The following is a 24,113-nucleotide window of genomic DNA, read 5'->3' on the forward strand; positions in this document are numbered from 1 at the left end:
TGCTTTTAAAAAGGAATCGTTTTTTAATTAGTGAATCCATTCTGGAGAAGTGTTGGAGTTTTACAACGTTGTAGCTGTTCTTGGTGTCTTGCCTAGACTTGGATGTTCTGGCCATAAGAAAATATTATTTATGGCGTTGCTGCTTGCAGCTCTTTTATATTATAATTTGGGAAAGGAAGTTGCTGTTCCCACCAGCGGACGAAGAATAGCAGAAACGAGGATTACGGCCTTCTGAAGGAGGAAAAAAAAAAAAATAAAAAAAATTAAGAGGCAGGAGAGAAACAAACCACCGAGCTGGGCTTGAATCGCCCGGCTCCAGAACGAGCTCATCCCGACATCGCCAGCGGTTGGGTCGGATGCTGTAAGCGAGCCCAAGCCCCAGCCCGGCGCAGCGGTGACCCCCTCGGCACTCCCCTGCGCGGCGTTCCATGTGTTCCTAAACATTTGCAGATCAGGCTTTTCTTCACGGGCTAACGCATGCCTGTTTGCTCATGCCTTACTCAGCCTAAACTCCCATTGAACTCAATTAAGGCTGTCATCTCCAGGAGCAGTCAATGTCATTTTTGCCCAAGTAAGGGATGAGTAACGAGGGTTTCGAACGGCCCTTGGAGAATAGCAGCCATTTTGTTGCAGTTTTGGGTCCAGCTTTCTTACAAGTTAGCAGCAGGCCAAGGGGGGAAGAATGCGATACGGCTTTATTAATCACACACGATCGCTGAACGCCCTGGATGCTTCGGGGACTGGCGCTTTACGGGCTGCGGCATTGGCTGTCTTGTCCCGAAATGCTTGAATACGACCAAGCTCGGCAGGAAAATTAGAAAAATATGTTTCTAGAAGGGATGGGATGTAAAGAGCATCCCTTCTCCAAGAGGGGCGCAGGGACGCTCCCTCTCCCCGATTTACCTCTGTAGGTTTTGGGTTCCTCGGTGCGTGCGGGACGCGACGGCCGGTGGGGACAGGGTTTTTGCCGCGTGTTGCCCGTATCGGGGCCGCGGTTCCCGACATTGGGCTGGGTCGCGGCCAGGGACTCGCATGCAATCAGCCGGCTGCGGCTTAGCGCGTTACCACCCATCGGCTCGCTCCGAGGAAATGACCGTGGCCTGGCTCCTGGCTGGGTTCCCTTGGGAAATCAAACGGCGTGGGCTGAGATCCCTGTCCTGGGGGTCCGGGCGAGATGGGGAATCTGCATGCGGGCAGGGTGCGGGGGGGCTGAGGGTATCCAGGGAGGGATAAGGAGGGGGATGAAGGTGTTCGGAGAGGATGAGGGTGTGAGGATGGGGATGAGGAGGGGGATGAAGGTGTTTGGAGGGAGATAAGGGTGTTAGGATGGGGATGAGGAAGGGGATGAAGGTGTTTGGAGGAGGATGAGGATGTGAGGATGGGGATGAGGAGGGGTATGAAGGTGTTTGGAGGGAGATGAAGGTGTAAGGATGGGGACGAAGAGGGGGATGAGGGTGTGTGACAGGGCATGAGGGTGTACAGAGGACAATGAAGGTGTGTGGTAGGGGATGAAGGTGAGCACAGGGAGATGAAGGTGAGTGCAGGGACGAAGGTGAGCACAGGGATGAAGGTGTGCGGAGGGGGATGAAGGTGTGCGGAGGGGGATGAAGGTATCTACGGAGGACCGTGGCTGGCTGGTGACGAGACGGGACAGCAGCACCCTCAAGCCCCGACCCGGCGCTGCATCCCGGCTCTGCGGGCCGGAGGAGGAGGAGGAGGAGGAGGAGGGTGAGGAAGGCTCCTAGAGGGCGCTCCCAGAGTCCGGGCCGGGCCGAGCCGGGCTCCCGGGGCTGCCCTTTCCACAAAGTCCCCTCCCGGCGCAGGGGAAGCCCCGCGCCCCGGCGCCCGCTGCCCGTCGGGGAGCGCCGCCGCTCCGGGGGGGCGGGCGGGGAGGGAGGGTCGGGAGCAGGCGGGAGAGAGGGAGGGCCGGGAGGAGGAGGAGGAGGAGGAGGAGGAGGAGGGCAGCGGGAGGAGGGAGGAGGGTCGGCCCGGCCCCGCCGCCTCCTGATTGACTCCCAACTTTCTGCTCCTCCCTTGCATAAACTTTCCCGTCCCTGCGCCTGGCTCCGTGCGCGGACCCGGGAGCCCGCCGCGCTCCCCGCATTCCTGCCGCCCTCCCCGGCCCGGCCCCGGTCCCGGTCCCGGTCCGGTCCCGGTCCCGGTCCCGGTCCCGGCACCCGCGGCCGGCCCAGCCCCTCCGCAGCACGGAGCAGGTAAGCGCTCGCCGGGAAGAGACTCCCAACCCCCCCCTTCTTCCTCCTCCTCCTCCTCCTCCTTCTCCTCCTCCTCCTCCTCCGGCGCCTCCTTCCTCCCGGCCCGCAGCCCTCCGGCTGCACCGAGCCCCGACGGGCGGGCGGCGGGGTCGCACCACCCCTCGCCTCTCCCCCCCACCCCGCCACCCGGTGACACAGACACACACACACACACACCCCGGGGGGGCTCCCCCTATGTGTGTGGGGCACAGCCGGGGTGTCCCCACGGTGTCCCCAACCACCCCCCCACCCGTGGAGTCCCCAGGCTCCCGCCCCGTCGGGGCTGTGTGTCCCCCCCCGCCTCCCCTCCGGTGCGACCCCCCCCCCCCCCGCTGCATCCCCGGGGTGCGCGGCGGGCGCGGGCTATAGGGTTACAAAGAGGCCTTGTGTACGGTATGGCCCATACGTCGGGAGCGGGGAGGGCGCGGGCGCCAGGCCTTATATAAAGCGATAAACCGTCCCGTCTGTCTCCTGCCCCCCCCCTTTCCCCCCCCCTTCCCCGGCTCCCTCTCCTCCCCGGGAAACGGGGGTCCCGGGTGGGGTGCGTGTGTGGGGGGCCACACGCGTGTCACGTTACATGTGTGTCACACGCATGTAGGGGATGACCATACGCTGACTGTATGCTAAACACTTTGTGCCTCGTCATAGGGGCGCATTGCTAACGAGGCAGCAATTAGGTGTATAATTTTCAGCAGTGTGTCATCTTTATTATTATTATTATTTTATTTTTGCACCCGCCTCGGGTTTGGGGTGGTTGTGTTGTGTTTTTCCCCCCCCTCCCCCCCCCAACCCTCTTGGAAGGGAAATAAGGCCAAGCCCTCGCAGTGCCGCCCACCTCCGCCCCCCGAAACCGCTCAGGCCCTATGCGTTTGGCCTATACCAGCTGAGAAAAAAACCCCATATTTTGGGGAAGAATCAGCTGGAAATGGTACCGGAGGCTGTGCCACGGCGGTGGGCACCCTGCAGCCACCCATCGCTGTTGGGCGGTTGGCGTGGGGTGGCAAGGGAAAAGGCGCGGGAAGAGTTTTTGGGGGGTTTTGGTGCTTTGTGGGGAGCCGAGCCGGGCGGCCGTCCCACCGGCGAAGCGATAATCTCCGGTGTCAGGCGCGCCGGGGTATTTTGGGCTCCGGCGTCCTCTCTCCCCTCCTATCGCTTTACCCGGCGCGGGTACGTGCGCGCCGTGAGTCAGGGCTTTGGCACTGCCCGGCAACCCCGGGGGGCCCTGCCAGCGAGGCTGCCACCCCCCCGCACCCCCCACCCTGTTTTGGGGTGCTCGCGATGATGGGTGGAGAATTGGGGGTCTGCCAGGCTGGTGACCCCCCCGTGCACCCACTGGCCCTGGGGGCCTCCGTGGCCCCAAAGTCCTTCCCTGCACCCAGGTTTCAGGTTGGGTCATCGGGTTGGGTCATTTCCCCCCAGGGATGGGAGGAAGAAGGTCCCCAAATTGGACGGGGGGATGAGGGCTCGCCAAGGTCACCCAACGGCGAAGCCATGGGAGAAATGGGTGGGGGGTGTCGAGGCTGGGACGCCGCTGGCGGGGGCAGGTGACAGTCACCGCGGCACCGCCTGAGTGGTGTTCCCAGCACTTGCCCACCGGAGAGGACGGGCACAAGCGTCCCGTTGGGAGAAGGGGCTGGATTTGGCCCTGTTTGGGTTTGCAGAGCCGGCATTCCCGCGGGAAAGGACTGTGGGTGGGTGCGGAGTGAGTAGCTGCCCCCTCCCGGCCGGGTGGCACTGGGGGACGTTCCCGTCCCCAGGGGACCTCGGGCACCCAGCTCCCTCTCCGCGGCGGGCGCGTGGCTGGCACCGCACCGGCTTTTCTAACAAAAATAACCCTTCGAAAGCAGCGGGCTCCGTGGTGGGCTCCAGACACCTTGTGTAAGTGGCACCCGGGTATTTCAAAGACCCTTGTCCCGACCGGGGTGACCGCGGTGTCGGGGCTCAGCTCAGAGCAGGGGAGGATGCTTCAACCAGGGCATTTTGCGGGGGCAAAGGGGCTCAGAGGTGACCCCCCCCCCCCCCCCCGGCATCCATCCCACCTCTAACATCCCCCTCCCGCAAAGCAAAACCCCCTTCCAGCCTCCACCTCCGTCTCTAAAAGGGACTCGCGTCCATTTCCCGTGACGCACGGTCGCTATTTATCACGATACCAGAAACAGCATCTCCTTTTAATCGCCATTTTCAGCCTCACCGAGCGGGTCGTGAGGCAAGTCCCGGTGGCCCCGGGGCCGTGCCCAGGGAAGGAGCCTTTTCCCAGCGGCGTGTGAGCGGGTCATGGCTCTGGGGAGGTGGGGGTGGCAGTGATAATCAGCTATAATTAATGTATTAAAAAGCGAGTAACCGCGCAGCTCCCGTCAAACGCGCACCGGGCACGGGGCCGGCGGCAGGTGAGCTTGGCGGCGGGAGCGGTGCCGGCTGGAAAGGGGGGAAATGGGCAACTTTGGGCTGTTTGCAGGGGAAAAAAACGGGTTTTCCTGCCTTAGCACCTCTTCACCCATCCGTGGGAGCGGAGGATGGAGGGAAAGAACAGAGAACGAGCTGCAAAGCCCTAACCAAGGGTGCTCCCGGGATTTGGGAGGCAAGAGCCATCCTGGTGCTCTTTCCAGGTTTGGGATCCCTCTGTCCTCAACGGACAGGGTGGATGCCGTCCAAAAAACGTCCCATTTCTAGGAACTTCTCTCTCTCATTAAATCCTTGGCGGCAATTCCGCGGGGCTGCCACGGTGTTTGCACCACCTTGGGCGCTGCTGGCGGATGGGATAGAAGCAAATCCCTTGGATTCCGGGAATCTCCCATGCCCGGGGTGGCCAGGCCGTGCTCTGAGCTTCTCAACCGTGGGTCTCGGGTGTTATTTGGGGTCGGTGGCCGGGTCGGGGGCCGCGGTGGCCGAGCCCAGGCACCTGCGTGTTGCGGTCGGGGCAGGCACCTGAAGAGCGTGGGCGTTCGCTGTTGCCACCGTCACGTGGCGGCTTATGAAATGTTTTTTTGGAGGGAGGGAGGGAGGGAGGGAAGGTAATGATGGGGTGAGCCGGCGGGGCCGTGCCCCGTGCCAGCCTGCAGCGGGCACGCAGCAGGAGCTCCCCCCCCCCACCCCTGGCCCCTCTCCTTCCTCCTTCCATGATAACGCGCGGCCGGATCCTGCTGCGGGTCTGGACACGCCGTTACAGCTCCCGGTGCTTCGGTTTTCCCCGCCTGTGAAATGGAAGCGAGGGGCCCCCCAGTAAAACCCTCCTCGTGGTGCCGGACGGCCGCTCGCCTGCCCGTGGGGAGGTGGGCGGGGGGGGGGGGGTGTCACACCGTGGTGGGTGGCGTTTTGGGCTCACCCTGCAGCGCGTTGCGGGGTTTCGTGGTGAGAGCGCGTGGCTGAGCTCTCCGGAGGTGACGGGCCACGAACCCCATGGTCCCATCCCCGGGGGTGGCCGCTGGTGGCCCTGTGGGGACAGCATTCGCTCAGGGCTCCACATTGGCACAACCGATGGGGTCCTGCGGGCAAAGGGTCCGGAGAAATACGAGTGTCCGATCGCACGAAGCACGTCCCATCCCGCTGGTGCAAATCCCGCAGGAGCGTGTCCCTTCACCTGATCCCCGACGGATGCAACCCTGTGATGTCCCCGGCGTCCCCCGTTAACGTGCCGTGAGACAGCAGTGGTGCCGAAACCCAGCGCGCACGAGGCCGTCGCCTTCCAGCTGTCTGTGTCACGAGATGCGCCAGGTCTCAGCTGGCCAAAGCCGACCCGGAGCTCATCCTTGGCCATCCTTGTACGAGCCGGAGGCACAGAAGGTGACTTCCATGCATTTTAGGGCCACGCTTCACGCCGTAAGAACTAACGCTGGGAAAGGCTCGCTTGCAGGTGGCTCGCGGCTGGTGAGATGCGAGCGATGGAGGAGGCTGGTTTATCCCTTTCCCCCTTGTCGCTGGGGGGGGCGGTCGGTACGGAGCCGGAGCGTGTTTTGGCAGAGCTCCCCCGGCTGCAGGGGGTGGCTGGGGATGGGACGGCAGAGCTGGAGCTAATTTTAGGAGGTGGGCAGAGCCTCGCGGGACGCAGCCGGCTGGAGGGACTTGTTGTGCCATGGTGCCCACGAGCATTGAGAGCCGTTGCCGGATCTGAAGATGCTGCCATGGGTTGAGGAGGTGGCCCCGCACCATCAGCCTGGCTTTCCACCATGGTGAAGAGCCGTGCCATCGCTGGTGTCCCAGCTGCTGGAGGGGTGACAGCTCTAGGGACGCGGGCAGGGGATGCCTGGACTCCTGGTTTGAATTACCCAGGACTTGGTTGAGCCCCGCGCCGCTCCGTGCCTCAGTTTCCCCACGGCCGTCTCGCCGGCGCTCTCCCCCGGCGGGGTGCGGTGGAGGCAGGAGGGCCGGCCGGGCTCGGGGATCCTCGCCTGGGAGCGCCAAGCCTTATTATTTCCCCACGACTGTCTCCTCCTCGCTCCTCGTAAAATTAGATCCAGCTGTTCACAATAGCCACTAACTTCTCTCCGGAAGATGTTCAAAGTTTACAGACGCGGAGCGGCGCGGCGTGCGTGGAGGATGGGCTGCCGTTCCCATGCCAGCTCCTCGCCGCCCGCCCTTCCCCCAGAGGCAGCCAGCTCCTGCCTTCCCCCCCCGCACCCTCCCGCCCCCCCCCCCCCCCTCGGCTTAGGCAATTCGGGTTTAGGAAAAAGCACGCAGGCACGCGAGCCCCCGACCCAAGCGAGCGTCGGGTTTTTATTAGCAGGAAGATTTGGGCGCTTCGCAGGCCAGGAGCAAAGGTCTGGTGGCGAAACCAGACCGCTCTCTCCCTGCCCGGTTTCTTGCCCGCTCGCTTGGTGGACGAGTTGGGCAGGGTGCTCGCTTGGTGCTCGCCGGCGCCTGTGCTCCTCTATGGCGTGAGCTTGGTGCTCCCTTGGTGCTTGACGGAGCCTGTGCTCCTCTATGGCGTGAGCTTGGTGCTCGCTTGGTGCTCGCCGGCGCCTGTGCTCCTCTATGGCGCGAGCTTGGTGCTCCCTTGGTGTTCTCTTGGTGCTAACTTGGTGCTCGCCGGCGCCTGTGCTCATCTATGGCATGAGTTTGGTGCTCCCTTGGTGCTAACATGGTGCTTGCCATCACCTGTGCTCCTCTATGGCGTGAGTTTGGTGCTCCCTTGGTGCTCTCTTGGTGCTAACTTGGTGCTCGCCGGCGCCTGTGCTCATCTATGGCGTGAGCTTGGTGCTCGCTTGGTGCTCGCCGGCGCCTGTGCTCCTCTACGGCATAAGTTTGGTGCTCGCCAGCGCCTGCGCTCCTCTATGGCATGAGTTTGGTGCTTGCTTGGTGCTCACTTGGTGCTCGCTGGTGCCTGTGCTCCTCTACGGCGTGAGTTTGGTGCTCACTGATGCCTGTGCTCATCTATGGCATAAGTTTGGTGCTTGCCAGCGTCTGTGCTCCTCTGTGGTGTTAGTTTGGTGCTCGCTTGCTGCTCGCTTGGTGCTCACTGGTGCCTGTGCTCATCTATGGCGTGATTTTGGTGCTTGCTTGGTGCTCGCCGGTGCGTGTGCTCGTCTATGGCGTGCGTTTGGGCTCCGGCTCTCGCATGGGGTGGCCGCGGTGCCCCACTCGCAGCCTTTCCTGGGCGGCATCACAGAGCGGAGGGTCGGGGGCCGGCTCCGAAGTTTGGACATCAGTGTGCCAGGCAGGGGCTTAGCACGCCGTGCCAGGCTCTCCGGCACTTTTTGGGCCATCCTCCTTGCCGGAGCTCCTTCTTTTACCAAGAACACCGCCTTGGTGTATTTTTAGCAACTTGTTCCCCGAGGATTCCAGAGCCATTTTTCAATCTGCGGAGCGGGAGTCGCCGCGGTGCCCGTTTCCAGCTCTCGGCTCGGGCAGCGGCGATGAGAAGGCGATGCTCTGCCACGGGCACCCGGCGCGCTGCTGGCGTGCTCGGGGTTTTGCTCGCCGCCGGGCTGGGCCGGGGTGATGGCACGCAGGAAACCGGTGCTAAACTGAAATCTCCCTTTCTGGGAATAAATCGCCGCCGCGGTTCGTGCGGGGCAGTGGGTACCTGCTCGTACGGCTCCCGCGTTGAGTGCGGGACCTCAGCGTGGGGCTGCCCCGAGCTTCGTGAGCTCAGGGCAGGAGGGCAGGGAAGCGTGACTCCGGGCAGGGGTGACAGTGGCCAAGTGGCATTGCCCTGTCACCTTTTGCCCCGGCTTCTGGCGGCGGGGGACATCTCGGTGTCTCAGCCGGAATGGTTATGCCTGACATCCCCCCCCGCCCCTGCCACGAGCCTTGTGCCTGGGGTGCCTGGGGGGGGGGGGTCAGCTCCTGCACCCCCCCGGGGTGGGTTTCTCCTCCCGGTGGCTCCGACGGGTGCTGTGACACGGGCAGCGGGCGCAGCTGCTCCCCGGGCAGGGTTGGGTTTCGCGGGGGTGGAGGCGGCCGGGGGTGGGTGTGAAATGCATTTGCAGCCTTCCTCCTCCTCCTCCTCTTCCTCCTCCTCGCCTGGCAGCCGGCGTCCCCCGGAAGATGTTTTTCCCTGCTGCAATGGCGTAAAATGGGGTCAGCAGCACCCGAAACTCCTCCGTGGAGGCATTTCTCCTCCCAGGAGTGGGTCCAAAGGGTGACAGGACACCAGGGACGCCTGGCCCTGGGCTCCCCTGTGGCTTCCCCGACCCCAGGGACACTCGGCTTCCCCCTGGGACAAGCCGCGCTGGGAGCCTGGAGGGACTTGGGACACGGTGGCCACCCTGCGCTCATCTACAGGGGATTTCAGTGGGAGACATCCCAGGACGGGCTTATTTTGGCGCAGGAGCAAAGCCACTTCAGTGGTCCCCAGTGGGTGCCATGCCTGGGCACTGGCCGTGCCATGGGCCACCGATGCTGGAGGTGTCACGGGACGGCCATGGCGGTGGCCCGTCCCCAGCAGGCGACTCTAACCCTGTTGTTTCCATCCAGCTCGTTTCATAACGTGGGGAGCAATTAATGCTGCAAAAGCTTTCTATTTATGCGCTGCTGGGTGAAACGCCCCGTCCGGGCTGGGCAGGGCGGCCGTAATTGGGCCAGGGAGGGGAGCCGGGTTTATGGTGTCCCTCTGTCCCCTACCCTCAGGTCTTGAGCCCGGAGGCTTGAGCAAAACCGGCTCTCAGGTCCTCCAGCAGCCGAAACCCAGCTCCGCCGCCCTGCCGGGGCCGGAGGAAGAGGAGGAGATGGAGGGGTTGGTTTGCACGCCCGCGGTTCCGCCGTTAGGAGGGAGCATCTTGGGTTTGTGCCCTGGGGTTTGCCTGATCCCCCTCCTTCCTCCCTGCCCCAATTTTTTTCTGGGCAAATCGCTCAAGTTGTGCCCCGTGTTCGCCCACAGCCCTTTGGGACGAGGGGTCTGAGCATCCTTCAGATGCCGCTGAGTGAGGACCAGCCGCATCCCTGCCGGGAGGGGGCTTGGGGCTTCGCTGGGAGCTGGGGGACCCTTTGGGTGCTGGGGTCTGGATGGAGCTGGGGAGGGGGGGGGTGGTGGCACGTGGCTGGGGCGGCCCTGGCAGCGCCGCTGACCCCGGTGGGATGCTGCCACGTGGCCTCCTGTGGTTTCCCCGCTCCGATTGCTTCCTGAGCCGCCCGCCAAGCCGGAAGGGACAGGAAGCGATAGAGGGGAGGAAATTAGTCGGGCTGTCTCATGGGGAGCCGGCCCTGGCGCTCGGGGGGCTTTGCCACCGCCCGGGTCCCCAGCCCCTGCCGGGGGTCCCTTTGGGGAGACGGTGGCCGGTCCTCCCCGTCCGGGAGGTGCAGACCTGGGTGGGAGGGAGCAGGGTGGCCGCCCGTCCCTTTCCGAGCCGGGGAATCCCTCACCGCAGCCCGAGAGCTGTTTGGAAGAGGAGCGGGATGTAAACAAACCTCCTTCCACCGCCCTCCCCGCTGAGCTGGGTCTCGCTCGGCCACCGCCACCCGCCTCCATGGGTGCTGGTTGTCCCCAAGACAGTGCCGTGCCAAGCGGGACGGTGTCTCTTGCAGAGTGTGGGGCAGGACGTGGGGCAGGGTGTTCCCGAAGGGTCCCGTGGCGAGCTGACAGGGCGCCGGGGCTCCTGCGAAAAGCACTTGGCTGTTGCGAGAAAAGCGCTGTAGGGTCGTGCGCGGACGAGGCCAGAGCGTCCGGGCTCGGCGCAGGGTCTGGGGTTGGCAGCGGACGGGGCAGCGTCGTCCCTGGAGTGTGGTGACCCTGCCGGGTTCCCCCGGGATGCCCCGAGGCTGTCGGGATTGCTTGGAAGGGCTCTCTGGAGCCGGTGGCCATGTCCGCGCTGCGGGCAGTGTCTCTCCTGTCTCTGTTCCCAGCCGTGTCACGGGGTGGGCAGTGGGGAGGTGGCAGTGGGGACACTGTCCCCGGCCAGCCATCCCCTGCCCGAAACGAGGAGCACGTTAATGAAGTCCTCTGCCTGCCTTCAGATTCCTGCCTGCTCTCAGACCCACCCCCCCCCGCCCCCGGCTCCCGCTGAGCCCCGATGTGCCGGCGGGATGTGGGGAGGAGCTGGGGTCCCCAGGAGTCTCGGCTTTGGGGTCTTGCAGAGCCTGCTGCGTGACGGAGCATCCCCTCTGTGTCCCCGCAGGACATCTGTCCCTTGGGACCTCACCGCAGCGGGGCAGGGTGGCTTCGTGGCCCCCCATCCCGTGCCAGCCCCGGCAGAGGGCTGCCTGCCCAGCACCGGGCAGGATGGGGGCTCCTTTCCCCCATTGCCCCCGGGGTGCCATGGGTCACGGTGATGGGAAGGGGGTGACGGTGGCCTCACACGTTCCCCCTGCTGGGGGTGACGCAGGTGGCGGTGCTTGGCCTGTGCTGGTGCGAGGCTGAGCACCGTGTGGTGCCTGCCCGGGCTTGTCGGTGAACTTTTATCCTTTCGCCGTGGGGTCCGGGCGCAGGGGGAGAGGGAGGAGGGCTGGATCGCCCCAGGGCCTCCGCATGGGATGGCGGGATGGAGCTGGGGTGCAGCCGCCCCCCCAACCCCGCCTCCAACCCTTGCAGGGTCTGCTGCCCCCTCCAGTGTCCCCAGTGCCGTGGGGGATTGTCCCGTGGGGTCCCGGTGCTGCCCTGACGTGGGTCAGGGGAGCCTGGAGTAAGGAGGGGACCTTGGGGCTGCTCTGCCCCACACCTTGTCCCCCGCCGATGGTGTCAGCTGGGGACACGCTGTGCTGCAGGCCCCCTCGTGCAGTGGATGCCGGTGGCCGTGCCCCGCATCCGCGGGTGTTCGGGGGGATGCTGCGCCAATAGCCCCCACACCCGGTTTGCGAAGGGCGAGAGAGCGGCAGCCCGGGGACTGTGCCCAGGGAGGGGTGACACCGCCGCTGGCCGTGGGACCCGCCGGGAGGGCAGGGGTGGCCAGGACCAGCAAGGAGCATGTCAAGACGCATCGGTCCCTGCGCCGCGACACTGGCCCAGGCAGGGCTGGGTGGCAGGGGGGTGCTCGGCCAGGGCTTTGGGCAGACCCTCGTTCTTTGCAGCCGGGACATGGGGCTTTGGGACAGTTCAGGGGCTGCCGGGGCCGGGCACGAGGTGGGGCAACGCTTGTGGGGCTGAGCACGCTGGGGAAGCGGCACGCATCGCTCCCCCCAGCTCAGCAGCATGGGACAGGGATGGGGACACGGTGCTGCCCCGCGCCTGGGGGCTTCGCAGGGGTGATGGCATCTCTGCCTCCATTGCAGCCCCCCGCAGCCCTCGGCTCTGAGCAGTGATGTCCCTGCTCTCCCCCCAGCGCCGCCCCCCACGCCCCCGGCCCGATCCCTATCGCGGCTGGTTGTGCTGGTCCCGGCAGCACCCTGCTCCCGGCCTCGGCACCCAGCGGGGTGCCCACCGCCCCGCTCCAACCGCAGCTGCTGCCTTCGAAATTATTTCCTTCCCCCCACCACCCACCCAGCAGAAAACACCCGTCTCCCGAGCACCCCTCCCTCCTTGCACCCCTCCTTTTCGCTTTTGCAGGGTTCAAAGAGGCTTTTCCAGGCTCCCCAGCCCCAAGCGGCGCTCGCCGAACAGGCAGCTGCCTGCAGCCCTGCTGCCTGCACAAGCCCTGGGTCTCCCTCATCGTCCCCCCCCGCCCCCCGCCCTGGCCCCACACATGGTGCCGGGGCCGAGCTCGGTGAGGCCGTGGGAATGCCGTCCCCATCTCCTGGCACAGCCTTGGCCTCGCGGGGAGAAAAGGGCTGCCCCGGTGGCATCCTCCCCTGCGGGCACCCATCCCGCACCCCCTGGGCAACCTCGCAAGGGTGCAGCCCCCCCCCCCCCCCAGCACCCTTGGGCTGGAGCGTGGCACCCCGCAAAGGCAGGGTGCAGAGGAGCAAGTGAGTTGGGTGTGGGGGCTCCCTCCTGGCGGGGGTGCCGGCAGGCATGCCTGCTCAGGGGGTCTCGCATCCCTGCTCACAGGGAGCAAGCATCCCCACGGGGGGCTCGCACCCCACGGAAGGTGAGCGTCCCCATGAGGGTGAGCGTCCCCATGAGGGTGAGCGTCCCCACCGCGCATCGGTGGTCCTGGGGTCCCCAAGCCCCACAGAGCTGCCTGCGCCGGGGGAGGGGGCTTCTCCCCCTGGTCCCTGGGGAGCAGCCGGGAGGCAGGAGCCGGTGACATGTTTTCCGGCAGGTCCGGTCCCCTCCCTGCCCGGAGCAGGTCTGGCCAGCGGTCCCTCCGCAGGCCGGCCAGCCGTGCCGGTTTCCTAATTGCTCCTGTTGTTGGTGTTTTGTAAGGGCTGGGTGTAAGGCCTGGGTGGAGCGCGGCGCTCGGCCGTGCCTTGCGTCAGCGCGGTGCCTTGCACCCTCCCTCCAGGAAATCCAATGTCTCAGCCTGGCCAAAAGCAGGTTCGGTGGAGGAGGAGGAGGAGGAGGAGGAGGAGCTGCTTCCTCACACCTTGGCCGAGGCCCCGGCATCACCCTCCCTCCTCTCCCAGCTTCCCCAAAAAGGCTGGGCTGGGGTTTCCCTGCCGGGGGGTGGGGGGGTTGGGCAGTGGGGTGGGGGTGTCAGGGGGGCTGGGGAGCTCCTGGGGAGGGGGGGACGTGTGTGTGGGCACCGGTCACGCTGCTTCTTCCAGGAGTGCAGCCAGCCCTATAGATTTGCTCTCAGCCCTATAGCTCCATCCTTGGCCCTATAGCGTTGCCTTTGGCCCTATAGCTTCGCCCTCGGCCCCGAAAACACCCATCAGTTGGGGAGGGCAGGGGGTCTGGTGGGTCCCTGCAAACCGCCCCCCCCAGGTGCCAGCTCCTGGGGCTTTCCTCTCTTGGGGTGAGCTGTTGGCAGCCCCGTGGGGCTGGCGCAGGGCTGTGGGGGCCCAGGCTGCTGCGGGATCTTGAGGCTGGGGGCAGCTGGGGGGTGTCTCTGGTTCCCACATGGCTGGGGGGGTCCTGGGCTGCCGTGGGGACCCAGGCCACTGTGGGCCCTGGGGTCACTGCAGGGCTGGGGGGGGCTGGGGGGCTGCGGGGTCTTGGGCTGCTGTGGTGCAGCTGGGGGGGTTTCTGGTTCCCCCATGGCTGGGGGGTCCTGGGCTGCCATGGTGCCCCCGGGGCTCAGCCCCCTGCTGCGCTCGCTGGGCTGGGCAGAGCCGGGGGGGGAGTGGGAGGGTCCTGCAGGGGCCATCCCCTGTGTCCCTGCCATCCCCAACATCCTGCTTGGTTTGGACAACGCATCCCTCCTGGGGGCTGCCCCACGGAGCACCCCGGGATGATGTGGGACTCGGGGTGCCATGGGACTTGGGATGCTGTGGGACTCTCAGGGACATGGGACGCGGGGTGCTACAGGATTCAGGGTGCCATAGGACTCAGAGTGCCATGGGACTCGGGGTGCTGTGGGACTTGGGGTGCCACGAGACTTGGGATGCCGTGGGACTCACGGGGACATGGGACACGGGGTGCTACAGGATTCAGGGTGCCACGGGACTCAGGAGAAGGTGGGACCTGGGGTGCCACAGGACTTGGGATGCTGTGGAACTCCCAGGAATGGGGGACTCGGGGTGCCGGGGGAGTCGGTGGGACTCCCGAGGACACAGGACTTGGGATGCCGTGGGATTCCCAGGGATGTGGGACACCGAGTGCCACAGGACTCGGGGGGATGTAGGACTTGGGGTGCCAAGGGACTTGGGGTGCCGTGGGACTCCTGGGGACACAGGACATAAGGTGCCACAGGACTCGGGGTGTCGCGGGATCTGGGGGGACGTAGGACTTGGGGTGCCATGGGACTTGGGATGCTGTGGGACTCCCAGGGATGGGGGACTCGGGGTGCCAGGAGACTTGGGGCGCTGCAGGACTTGGGGGGACATAGAACTTGGGGTGCCATGGGACTTGGGATGTCCTGGGGACATGGGACACGGGGTGCCAAGGGACTTGGGGTGCCACGGGCTCGTCCGGCACCGCTGCCGCCATCCCTCCCTTGGCCGGCTGGCTCGATCCTACAATCCAGTTCTCCTTATTTGGCCACAGCGCTCGGCAAGAGGGGGAGCGGCGGGCGGCGGGGGGGGGGGACCGGAGGGGCTGACATCACATCACGGCGAGGGAGAGCGAGAGAGAGAGAGAGAGAGAGAGATGGGGACGGAGGGAGAGGGAGGGGGGGGGAAGTTTCTTTTTTTATAAAAGGAAAAAAAAAAAAAAAAAAAAAAAAAAAGGCCTCACAGCGCTCTTGAGCCAGGGGCTGCTGCAGTTCCTTTAAAAGGAGATGTCTGCGCCGGAGACCTTTGTACACTCCCAGCCCGTCCGGGAAGCGTGGCGGCACAGGAGACACCTCTCCGCTCCCACCGCCGCCAGCTGCCGCCAAACATGTTATTGCAAAACCCTGCGCCGAGAGCCGGGCAAAGGGAGGAGGAGGAGGAGGAGGAGGGTTGAAGGCTCCCCGGCATCACCCGCCGGCCGGGGAGTGCCCGGGGTCCTGGCTGAGCATCCTTGGGGCGGGGGGAGGCCTTTCCCGGTGCCAGGGGTAGGGCTGCCGGAGGGCTCCGGCCACCTGGTTCCCATTAGCGGGGTCTGGCGTGGAGCCGCCCAGCGTCTCCCTTCAAATCCCGGCTCTGCCTTTGCCAGGCGTGGCGGAGGGGGGATTTTTGGGGCTGGAGGGGGGAAATTCGGCGCCTGCTTGCCCAAGGAGGCAGCTGGGTGGCAGCGGGTGCTGGTGCAGGGTTGGGGCTGTTGCCACCCCATCCCGAGGTGTCACCCGTGGGCACCGTGTGCCCGAGCTCCTCATACAGAAACTGCAGCATCCAGGCTGCTTCTTTCCCAGACTTTATTTGGGTGGTCACCTGTGGCTTGGATGTGGGGGTACTCATGGAAAACATGGCTCTGTCCCCAAGGAAGGCCTGCTTGTGTCTCTGATGCCCCACACCGGGGTGATGCTCCCAGCCCCCGGTACGAATGGGGTCAGGGCCAGCACCGGCAACAGCCCGTGCTGTCACCGCAGCCCCTTACCCCCAGCAAGGGTCTAACGGGTGTCCCCTGTGTCCCGGCAGGTTGTCGTGTGTCCGTGGGGGCTCGGGGTCGGAGCCCAGAGCAGCCAGCACCATAGCGTCCAACAGCTGGAACGCCAGCGGCAGCCCCGGGGAGGGGCGGGAAGATGGCCAGGACGGCATGGACAAGAGTCTGGACAATGATGCCGAGGGCGTGTGGAGTCCGGACATCGAGCAGAGCTTCCAGGAGGCGCTGGCGATCTACCCCCCCTGCGGCCGGCGGAAAATCATCCTCTCGGATGAGGGCAAGATGTACGGTGAGTGATGGGGACGAGGACGGAGGCACCGCGCTGCCGGCCAGGATGAGGTGGCTGGGGCTGAAGCAAAACCTTCCTGCCCCAAACCCCCACCGGGGCATCGGCCTGGAGCACCCCCCAGCCCCGAGAGCAGCTTCCCTGGGCACATCCCGGAGCCGGAGCGGGGAGGTGGCAGTGACCCACGTCCCCTCCCTCTGCGCTGGCTCTCCCTCCCGCTCCCTCCCTCTCTCGGCCCTGCCGGACCGACTGGTTTGGTGAAGCCGTCGGGCAGGGAGCGGGTGCGGGAGCACGGGGCCAGCACCAGCCCTCCCGCTCCCTCGCGCCTCTGCATCACTCCCCAAACCCTCCCCAGCTGGACCCGCCGGTGGGGGGAGCACCCGGTGGCGAGGGCCACCCGCCCACCCCGAGCCACCAGCACCCAGCTTGGATTTTGGTGACTTTGTTGGTAGCTGGTTGGGCTCACTGGTGTGATGAGTTTGGGGGAGGTCTCAGCCTAGTTCCTGGTGTCTCCCGAAACACCTCTGTCTTGGTGGCTCTTTGCAATGGGGAGGAAGAGGATGAGGACGAACAATGCCGGCAAGGGGTGATGGTGGCACAGGACGCATGGTGCCACCAAAGAGTAGTGGGAGGTGCCCTGGTGACCCCATCCCTACTGGGGTAGGGCCTGGTCCCTCCTCCCCTCCACCTCCCATGATGTCACCCCCAGGGCTGGTGACCTCAGAGCTGGGGATGGGTTGTCACGTTACCGTCACCCCACGGTGACGAAGGGACCAAAGCCGGCGTCTCCGTCCCCAGCCTCCAAAATACACCCGCCTGGGATGCTGGCGTCACCGGCAATGGCTCACCCGCCGCCGGCGCAGAGGGGCGAAGGGGCCGAGGCTTTGCACCGTGTCACCGTCCCCGGCTCCACGCCGGCTCCCTGTGCCACCCCACTTTCTGGGCCCCCCCCAACCCGGGGCGTTGGGGCTGGCAGCCATGGCGGGGGGGAGCACAGGGCTTCCCAAGCGGGTGCATTTTTTGGATTTCTCCGGGAATAGCTGAAGTGCCGCCGGGAGCCTGGCCCTGCGCAGCACGCCGAGCCCCGACCGGTTTTTCCAGCCTTTCGGAGACATCTGGCAGCTGCTTAAAGAGGCAGCGGCCCCCGCCGCCCGCCTTTCATCTCCCCCAACCTCCCCAGCGCCTCCTCACTGGGACCCCCCGGGACCCCCAGCCGGTGGTGCTGAGCTTACCGGGACCCCCAGCGCCACTGGCAATGCCGGCGTCCAACATAAAGGTGTGCCGGTGCCGCTGCTCTCCACCCCCCCACTTTTCTGGGGGCTCCCATGGGACGCCTATGGCCACGCCAGCCCGTGCCCCACTGATGCCAGCGGTGTGGGGGTGGAAGAAGCAGGTGGGAGCTGGGGTGGGGGGGGGCGAGACGGGCATGCTGGCCCCCCGCTCTCGCTCGCTGCCCGCCGGGTTATTTTTAACCCAGCCCGTCCAACTGGTTCACGTGGTGGTGTCAGGGGAGAGGAATTTGGGGAATGTGGTAATTTGGACCAGGACGTGCCCTCTCGGAGGGAATGGCACACGGTCCCCCGAGGGAATGGCACACGGTGCCGGGTGAATCACGGGGGACGACCGACGGGGGCACGCGGGCACGTGGAGGGTTGCGGGGAGGCTGCGAGGGCGCAGCCCCGGGGCGGTGACTGGGACGCGGTGCGAGGCAGGATGGGTGCGGGAGATGCTGGGTGCTGGGCTGGCATCGCCCCACCGGGCTGCGTGAAGGCACCCGCATTTATTTCCCGCATTTATTTATTTCCCGCATTTATTTATTTCCCGCATTTATTTCCCATACTTATTTCCCATATGTATTTCCCCTATCTATTTCCCACGGGCTGGATGTGGGGAGGGAGGGGACAGGACTCGGGGCAGGGGGTACAGGGGGGGATGCTGCAGTGCTGGGTGAAGGCAGACCCCCAAACTGGGGCTCAGCACCAGGGTCCTCTATGCCCCCACCCCTTGGCAGCACCCTGTTGTGGGCATCATCTCACCCGGGCATAAAGGACACCCTTGGGGAACCTGGCCCTCGTTAGGCACTAACGAGGCTGAGGAGCTGGGGGTGGCAGGAGGGGTGGGAGCCGCTCTTGCTGCTTTGGGGTGGCACTGGGGTGCCACTCTGGCCATGCAAGGGGTGTCCCCATTTCTGGGACCCATGGTAGCCCCAGCCATGCACCCACCGGCCCGGCGCGGGCGCCCCAAGGCGCAGCCATCCCCGTGCGGCACCTGGCCTTGTCTGTCCCCATGTGTGTCCCCCGCCAGGAGCGCCCAGTTGCTCCGGGACTGGGAGGGGGCTGGCCAGGGTAGAAGCAGGAGGAGGAGGGGGGGGGGTATATATTTTTTTTAAAAGTGATTTTTTTTTTTTTTTTTTTTTTTTTTTTAAAGCCGAAACCCGCTCCAAGGGCATTTCGACAAGTTCCAACCGCGACCATCTGGTCCATTAAAATAAATCTGGCGTGCCTGGCCGCCCCCGTGCGCGGGGGGCGCGGCGGCGGGGGGGGGCCGGGGCCGGGGCCGGGAGAAGAAAGCTCCCAGCTGCTCTGACGTTTGAACGTAGATTGGCCACAGCTGGCCCCTAAAATGTGGCGCAAAAGCAACTTCTGCTTCAAATTAGACCCAGGACGTTAGGAAATACTGGTGGAAAGGCCAGCACGGCTTGCAGGGGGAAGCGGGGTGCTGGGGGGGGTGCCAGGCCACCCCAGCACCCCCGTGGGAAGGGCTGCGAGGAACGGGTTGATCGACTCCTCCGGGGCTGCTCCGGCCAGAATGGCTTTTGGCGGGGTGGCCATGGTTGCCCATGTTTGGGGACACCGCTGTGGTGGGGGTCCCTGCTGGCTGTCACACCCCCCCCCCCCCGCCTCCGAGCCCCCTGTGTCTGGGGGCTGCCAAACCCAGTGGGGTGGGAGCCGCAAGGTGGGGTCCTGCTGGCCTGGCAGGGGGGGGCCTGGCCACCACTATGTCCCCTCGGGCCACCCCGCTGTCCCCTCGGGCCAGACAGCTGTCGTGGCAGCGCCATCTCCCGGCAGTGCCGCCCTCATTAAGGACCAGCCTCATTAAGGACCGGCCTCGTTAAGGACCAGCATCATCAGGCCGGGGTGGGGGCCAGAGGTGCCTTTTGCGGGGGCCGATGGCCCTGGCCCCCCTCGATTCCCGGAGCTGACCCCTTGGCTCTGCCGGCAGGTCGTAACGAACTGATAGCCCGGTACATCAAGCTGCGGACGGGGAAGACACGGACGAGGAAGCAGGTGAGGCCATCGCTCTGCTTTTTCTCATGGGAGGGCTCTGGGGGAGGGTGGGAGGGGGACGGAAGGGGGGTGCCAGGTAAGCCCGGGGGGGCAGTGGGTGTCTGGCTGCGTCGCCCGTCCTCTGCGTCCCCTCCTGGAGCCACCATCGCTGCCAGCAGGACCCTCGTCCTCGGCGAGGAGCTTTGTCTGCGAGGACAAACGCCCTCGGGCTGCTCTGTCCCAACCTCACCCGGGGATGCCCTGAAATTCGGGGTGCCGGGGGCAGGCAGCACCCAGCGCCCCCCCCACCCCCCGGCCTGGCTGGGGTCACCCCAAGGGTGGCAGGAGCCCTGGAAGTGTCCGTCTGAGCAGCACGTGTGTCCGTGTGCATGGCTTTGCTGCTCCACCTGGATCCAGGGATCATTCCCACCTCTGCCCCTCGCCGGGCTTTATGCGGCGTGTGCCAGACGCCACGGTGAAGGCACCCCCCCCAAAGTCCCCAGCTGCGAGCAAAGTGTCCCCATCCCGGGCAGGGGACGGGCTGTGCGGGGTCTGCGACGCCGGTCCCGGGGGAGGGGCTGGGGGTATCGCAGAGCCCTCGCTCCTACCTCACTGCCCCGCGAGGCGGGATGCTGGGGCGGGCAGGGATGCGGGCAGGGATGCGGGCAGCAATGCAGGCAGGATCCTCCTCTGCCTGCACAGTGTGGGCAGGGGCACATCCAGCCTCGCTGCCCCCTTGTGCCAGAGACTAAACCTGTCCGAGGACCGCACTGCCACAGCCCTTGATGGGACATGTCTCTTTGTCACGCATCCCATGGCTCTTACCTCCGTGGTGGCCCCCAGTAGGGAGCCACGCCACAGGGCTGCTGGCCGAGGATGCTGGGGAGCATCTCCCACCGCAGGGGGACACTTACATTGGGACTGGCCCATGCCATGACTCCCCACAAAGGAGGGATGCTGGTCCCCAGGCACCGGGGGGGGACATCCCTCCAGGACTGATGCTGGAGGGAGAGGGACCAGGCTCCGGCCGCTGTCCCTGTGTTCAGACCAGCGCCAAGCAGCGCTTTATTTCTGGCTTAAAGCCTTAACTGGCCCCCTCGCCAAGGTCCCCCCTTCATGGGGGGAAGGATGCGGTGCTGGTGGAAGCGATGCTCCGGGGGGGGGGGGGGTCGACTTGGGAAAAGCACAGGGGAGAGTGCATGTGGCATTGTCCCCTCCGTGCAGTCGTGTCCTGGGGTCCCTTCTGGGGCAGCCTGGCGCTGGTGGGAGAAAGATCTCGGCAAAATCAGCCCCGGTGGGTGCAGGGACCGCCCCCCCAGCCCCCGCCACTGCCTGTGACTCGGGGCAGGCACCCCAGCCTCCGTGCACATTCATGCCTGTGCGGCAGCCCCTTTTCTTTGGATCCTGCTCTTATAGGGGTCTGGACACAAAAAAAAACCCAAAAAACCCACCCCTTTTTTCACCTTTTCGCCCTGCAAAACCAGCAGGAGCCCTGGGGGAATGAGCCGGTCCCCCCTGGCTCTCGGGACCGGTGGTCCCGCTGCAGCCCCACCTGGGGTAACCCAGGGGCACCCCAAACCTGCCGGGTGTATCCTGCGTGCAAGCTCACAGGGGCTGGGGGGGTCCGTGTGCAAGCTCACAGGGGCCGGGGAGGGGGGGGGTCCATCTGTCTGTCCAGGAAGCCCCAAGAGACAGTAAACGCAGACACCCCCCCACAACTGCAGCAGCTTCACCCTGAGGAGCTTCACCCCAACCGCGGTGGGGGCACAAACCAGCATCAACCAGCGCAGCGCCGGGGTCCCCCCCCCCCCCCGCACTTTTCCTCCCTCCAGCTGGCAGCAGGCGCCGGACCCCGAGCATCTCCAGGAGCGTCACCCCGGCAGCCCCGCGCGCTCCCCCTCCCACCACCACCCCCCGGCCTTTTTTCTCCGCGCTCCCTTCCCCGGGGAACAACATCCCACCTTGCCGAGGGCGGGGGAAACGTATCTTCACGCTCTCTGTATTTTCCTTTCCGAACGGCGTGGCGGGCGCTAGGTGTCCAGCCACATACAGGTTCTAGCTCGGAAGAAGGTGCGGGAGTACCAGGTTGGCATCAAGGTACGTTGGCGCCCTTGCCCAGGTGTCCGCGGCGGTGTCTCTGTGAGCATGGGCAGCCCCTCTCCTTCCTCCTCCTCCTTTCCTCTGGTTGACGGCTCTGCTGTTTCCCCCTCTCCTTCTGCTCTCTCTCTGCAGGTCTCTAGCCATTTGCAGGTTCTTGCCCGGCGGAAATCTCGTGAGATTCAGTCCAAGCTGAAGGTACGCGTGTCCCCCCCCTCAGCCCGGCCTGGCCCCCCCCTTGCCCCCCGCCCGCTGACGACTAACGCACTCGGCTCTGCGGTGTGCCGCTTGCTTTCTTTTATATCTCTCTTTTTTTTGGTGGTGGTTTTTTTTTTCTTCCCCCCTCCCTCGGCTCCTGGGACCGGATGGTTTTTTGGTGGCATCGTCGGGGGATGCCCAGAGAGAAGTGCCAGGGGGTGTCCGGCTCGAAGGCTGGGGGGGACACACCAGAGCCCTTCCCGCTCTCCCAGGAGGGTGAATTTGGGTGCCAAATCCTCTTCTTTAGCCCAGGCAAGGATCTCACCATGGGGAAGTGGGGGTTTAAACCCTCCTCCAGTGATGCTCGAGGGCTGCCCTCTCTTTTGGCCCATCAGGGGTTATCCCAGGAGGGGAAGGACCCCCCCCCCCAGAGCAGCCAGCAAGGCAAAGTGCCACTCAAGCAAAGGGTGCAAAGCTCTTCCTCCCCTAGCTGAGACCTGGCACCGCTCGTAACGGGTGCCAGGGGGGCATGTGGGCAGAAGCAGGGGGGTCCCGGGGGTCCCTGCAGGCTGCCAGCCCGGCGGCTTGCAATACACCAGGGTCTGAGTATGGCCCAGGTGGCGCCTCAGGGACGAGGGTGGCAGCGGGTCCGAATGGGGCCAGGCTGCCAGGGAGGGGGCACGGCGGTCCCGGGGAGGGGGCACGGTGGTACTGGGGCAGCCCGTGGTTCCAGGGGCTGAGGGAGCCGAGTGAGGAAAAACTGGATCATCCTTTCTTCTCTGGTTGGCTTTTCTTTCCTTCCTTCCTCCTAACTGGAGCCCGACTAACCCTTCCGTAACCGTCCCACCGAGCTTCGTGGCGGTGGTGGGGAGGGTGATGATGGGCAGGGGGGGCATCGCCGAAGGACCGAGCCCTGCTCGGGTTGGACCCACAAGGGACAAGGTGGGGGACAGAGCGGTCCCCACAGCCCACCCGCCCGCTGGGGACAGCCGGCTCCGGGCTGGGCTGCACAGCCCGGGATGCTCCTGGGTTTGTCCCCACACTGTCACACCGGGCAGCATCTCCCTGGGCAGGATCCCGGGGGGGGACCTGCTGCCTTGCCGAGGGTGTGGGAGCCTGGAAAACTTTCCAGCCCCCTGCCAGGCTCCAAGACCACACGGTCCCAAAAGCATCGCCACCTCCCTGTTCCCCCGTCTTCCCATCCCGGGTGCTGTCCCCAAGCCCCCAGCACTGGGGCTGGCAGCGGGGGCCACCGTGAGAGCTGGCGCTTGGTGTTTTGGTCCCCAAAGCTTCAAGGAGCTCCGGGTCGCGCTGCCCGGGAGCCCCCCACGCCATGCCCTGCAGCAGGGACCCCGGTGCCCCCATGAGCGGGGTGCCAGGAGGGTGCCCGCACCCCGGCAGGTTTGGTTTGCTGGGAGAAGCCGGGAGAGGGCACCCAAAACTCCTTTGGGAGATTCCTCTGGGCTTGTGCATCTTCAAGCCAGCTTCCAACCCCAAGGGGGGGGCAGTTGGGGCCGGGGCCGGTGGGGGAAGGAGGGGCGGGTGGCGCATCAGGGGCAGCAACAGCAGGAGCCTTTGCACAAAAAAATTAATTGGAACGGGATGGGATGGGATGGGATGGGATAGGATAGGATAGGATAAGATAAGATGGAATGGAATAGAATAGAATGGGAATAGAATAGAATGGGAATAGAATAGAATGGGAATAGAATAGAGTAGGGATAGAATAGAATAGGAATGGGAATAGGATAGGAATGGGAATAGGATAGGAATGGGAATAGGATAGGAATGGGAATGGAATAGGAATAGAATAGGAATAGAATAGAATAGAATAGGATTTCCTATTTCCAGCCCAGGGGAGGGGATGGGATGGGATAGAATAGAATAGAATAGAATAGAATAGAATAGAATAGAATAGAATAGAATAGAATAGAATTTCCTATTTCCAGCGCAGGGGACAGGGGAGTGAGAGGCAGGAGTGACCCCAGGGCTCCGGGGATGGCGGTTGGCATCCGTGGCTGTGCTCTCCGTCCCAGGCCACGCTGCCTGCAGGAATCCGGCAGGGAACAGCCCGGGCAGAGATCTCCCCAAGCGATAGGCTGTGGATGCAAAACATCCTTTTCCCAGCCATACTTGGAGGCAAATCCTGGGGCAGGCAGCCCTGTGCCCTCCCCCAGCGCTCGTCCTCTCGAATGGAAACTCCCTCCCGTCAGCAATATATATATATATATATATATATATATATATTTTTAAGCTGGTCCTGCCCTGCCCCAGGTGAAAATAAATGAAGCGATTGATCCCCGAGGAAGGTTCCGAGGGAAACCAGAGGGTGTGCGGTGGGAGCAGCCCGCACGTGTCCTGGCAATGCGGCACAAGGAGCAGCCCCGTCCCGGGGGCAAGACCTCGGAGCCCCCCACACCCCCCCGGGTCCTGCCCCAGCAGTGCTGCGACCTCCGGAACAAAAGGGAAAAGGGGAAAAAAAAAATTAGTCTCCTACATAAATGCACACAGGGCATGGAGGGGTGTGTGTGTGCCCAGGCTCTTCCTTACGGTGCCTATAGGGGAGTTGGTGCCCACACCCCGGGGAGCTGGGGGTCCTTTGCCGGGCAGGAGCCTCTCCATGCCCTGGATGCAAGCGCCGG

General features: G+C 64.9%; 1 protein-coding gene across 6 annotated transcripts in view; it reads left to right on the top strand.

The window, feature by feature from the left end:
* Window positions 1-2,031: 2,031 nt before the first annotated feature.
* The window catches only part of TEAD3 (TEA domain transcription factor 3), a 29,022-nt gene continuing 6,940 nt past the window's right edge, over window positions 2,032-24,113 (top strand). For 2 of the 6 annotated variants that reach the window (XM_074564363.1, XM_074564364.1), the window contains exons 1-5: window positions 2,032-2,213; window positions 15,660-15,913; window positions 19,133-19,197; window positions 21,211-21,273; window positions 21,409-21,471. In XM_074564363.1, the coding sequence (XP_074420464.1) occupies window positions 15,778-15,913; window positions 19,133-19,197; window positions 21,211-21,273; window positions 21,409-21,471 (327 nt within the window). In that variant the 5' untranslated portion in view covers window positions 2,032-2,213; window positions 15,660-15,777. Of the gene's footprint in view, window positions 2,214-5,954; window positions 6,033-15,659; window positions 15,914-19,132; window positions 19,198-21,210; window positions 21,274-21,408; window positions 21,472-24,113 lie in introns of those variants that run through there. The other 4 variants (XM_074564366.1, XM_074564368.1, XM_074564365.1 and 1 more) reach the window with 3 other exon arrangements.

Source organism: Larus michahellis, chromosome 21, assembly GCF_964199755.1.
Source record: "Larus michahellis chromosome 21, bLarMic1.1, whole genome shotgun sequence".
NCBI lineage: Eukaryota > Metazoa > Chordata > Aves > Charadriiformes > Laridae > Larus > Larus michahellis.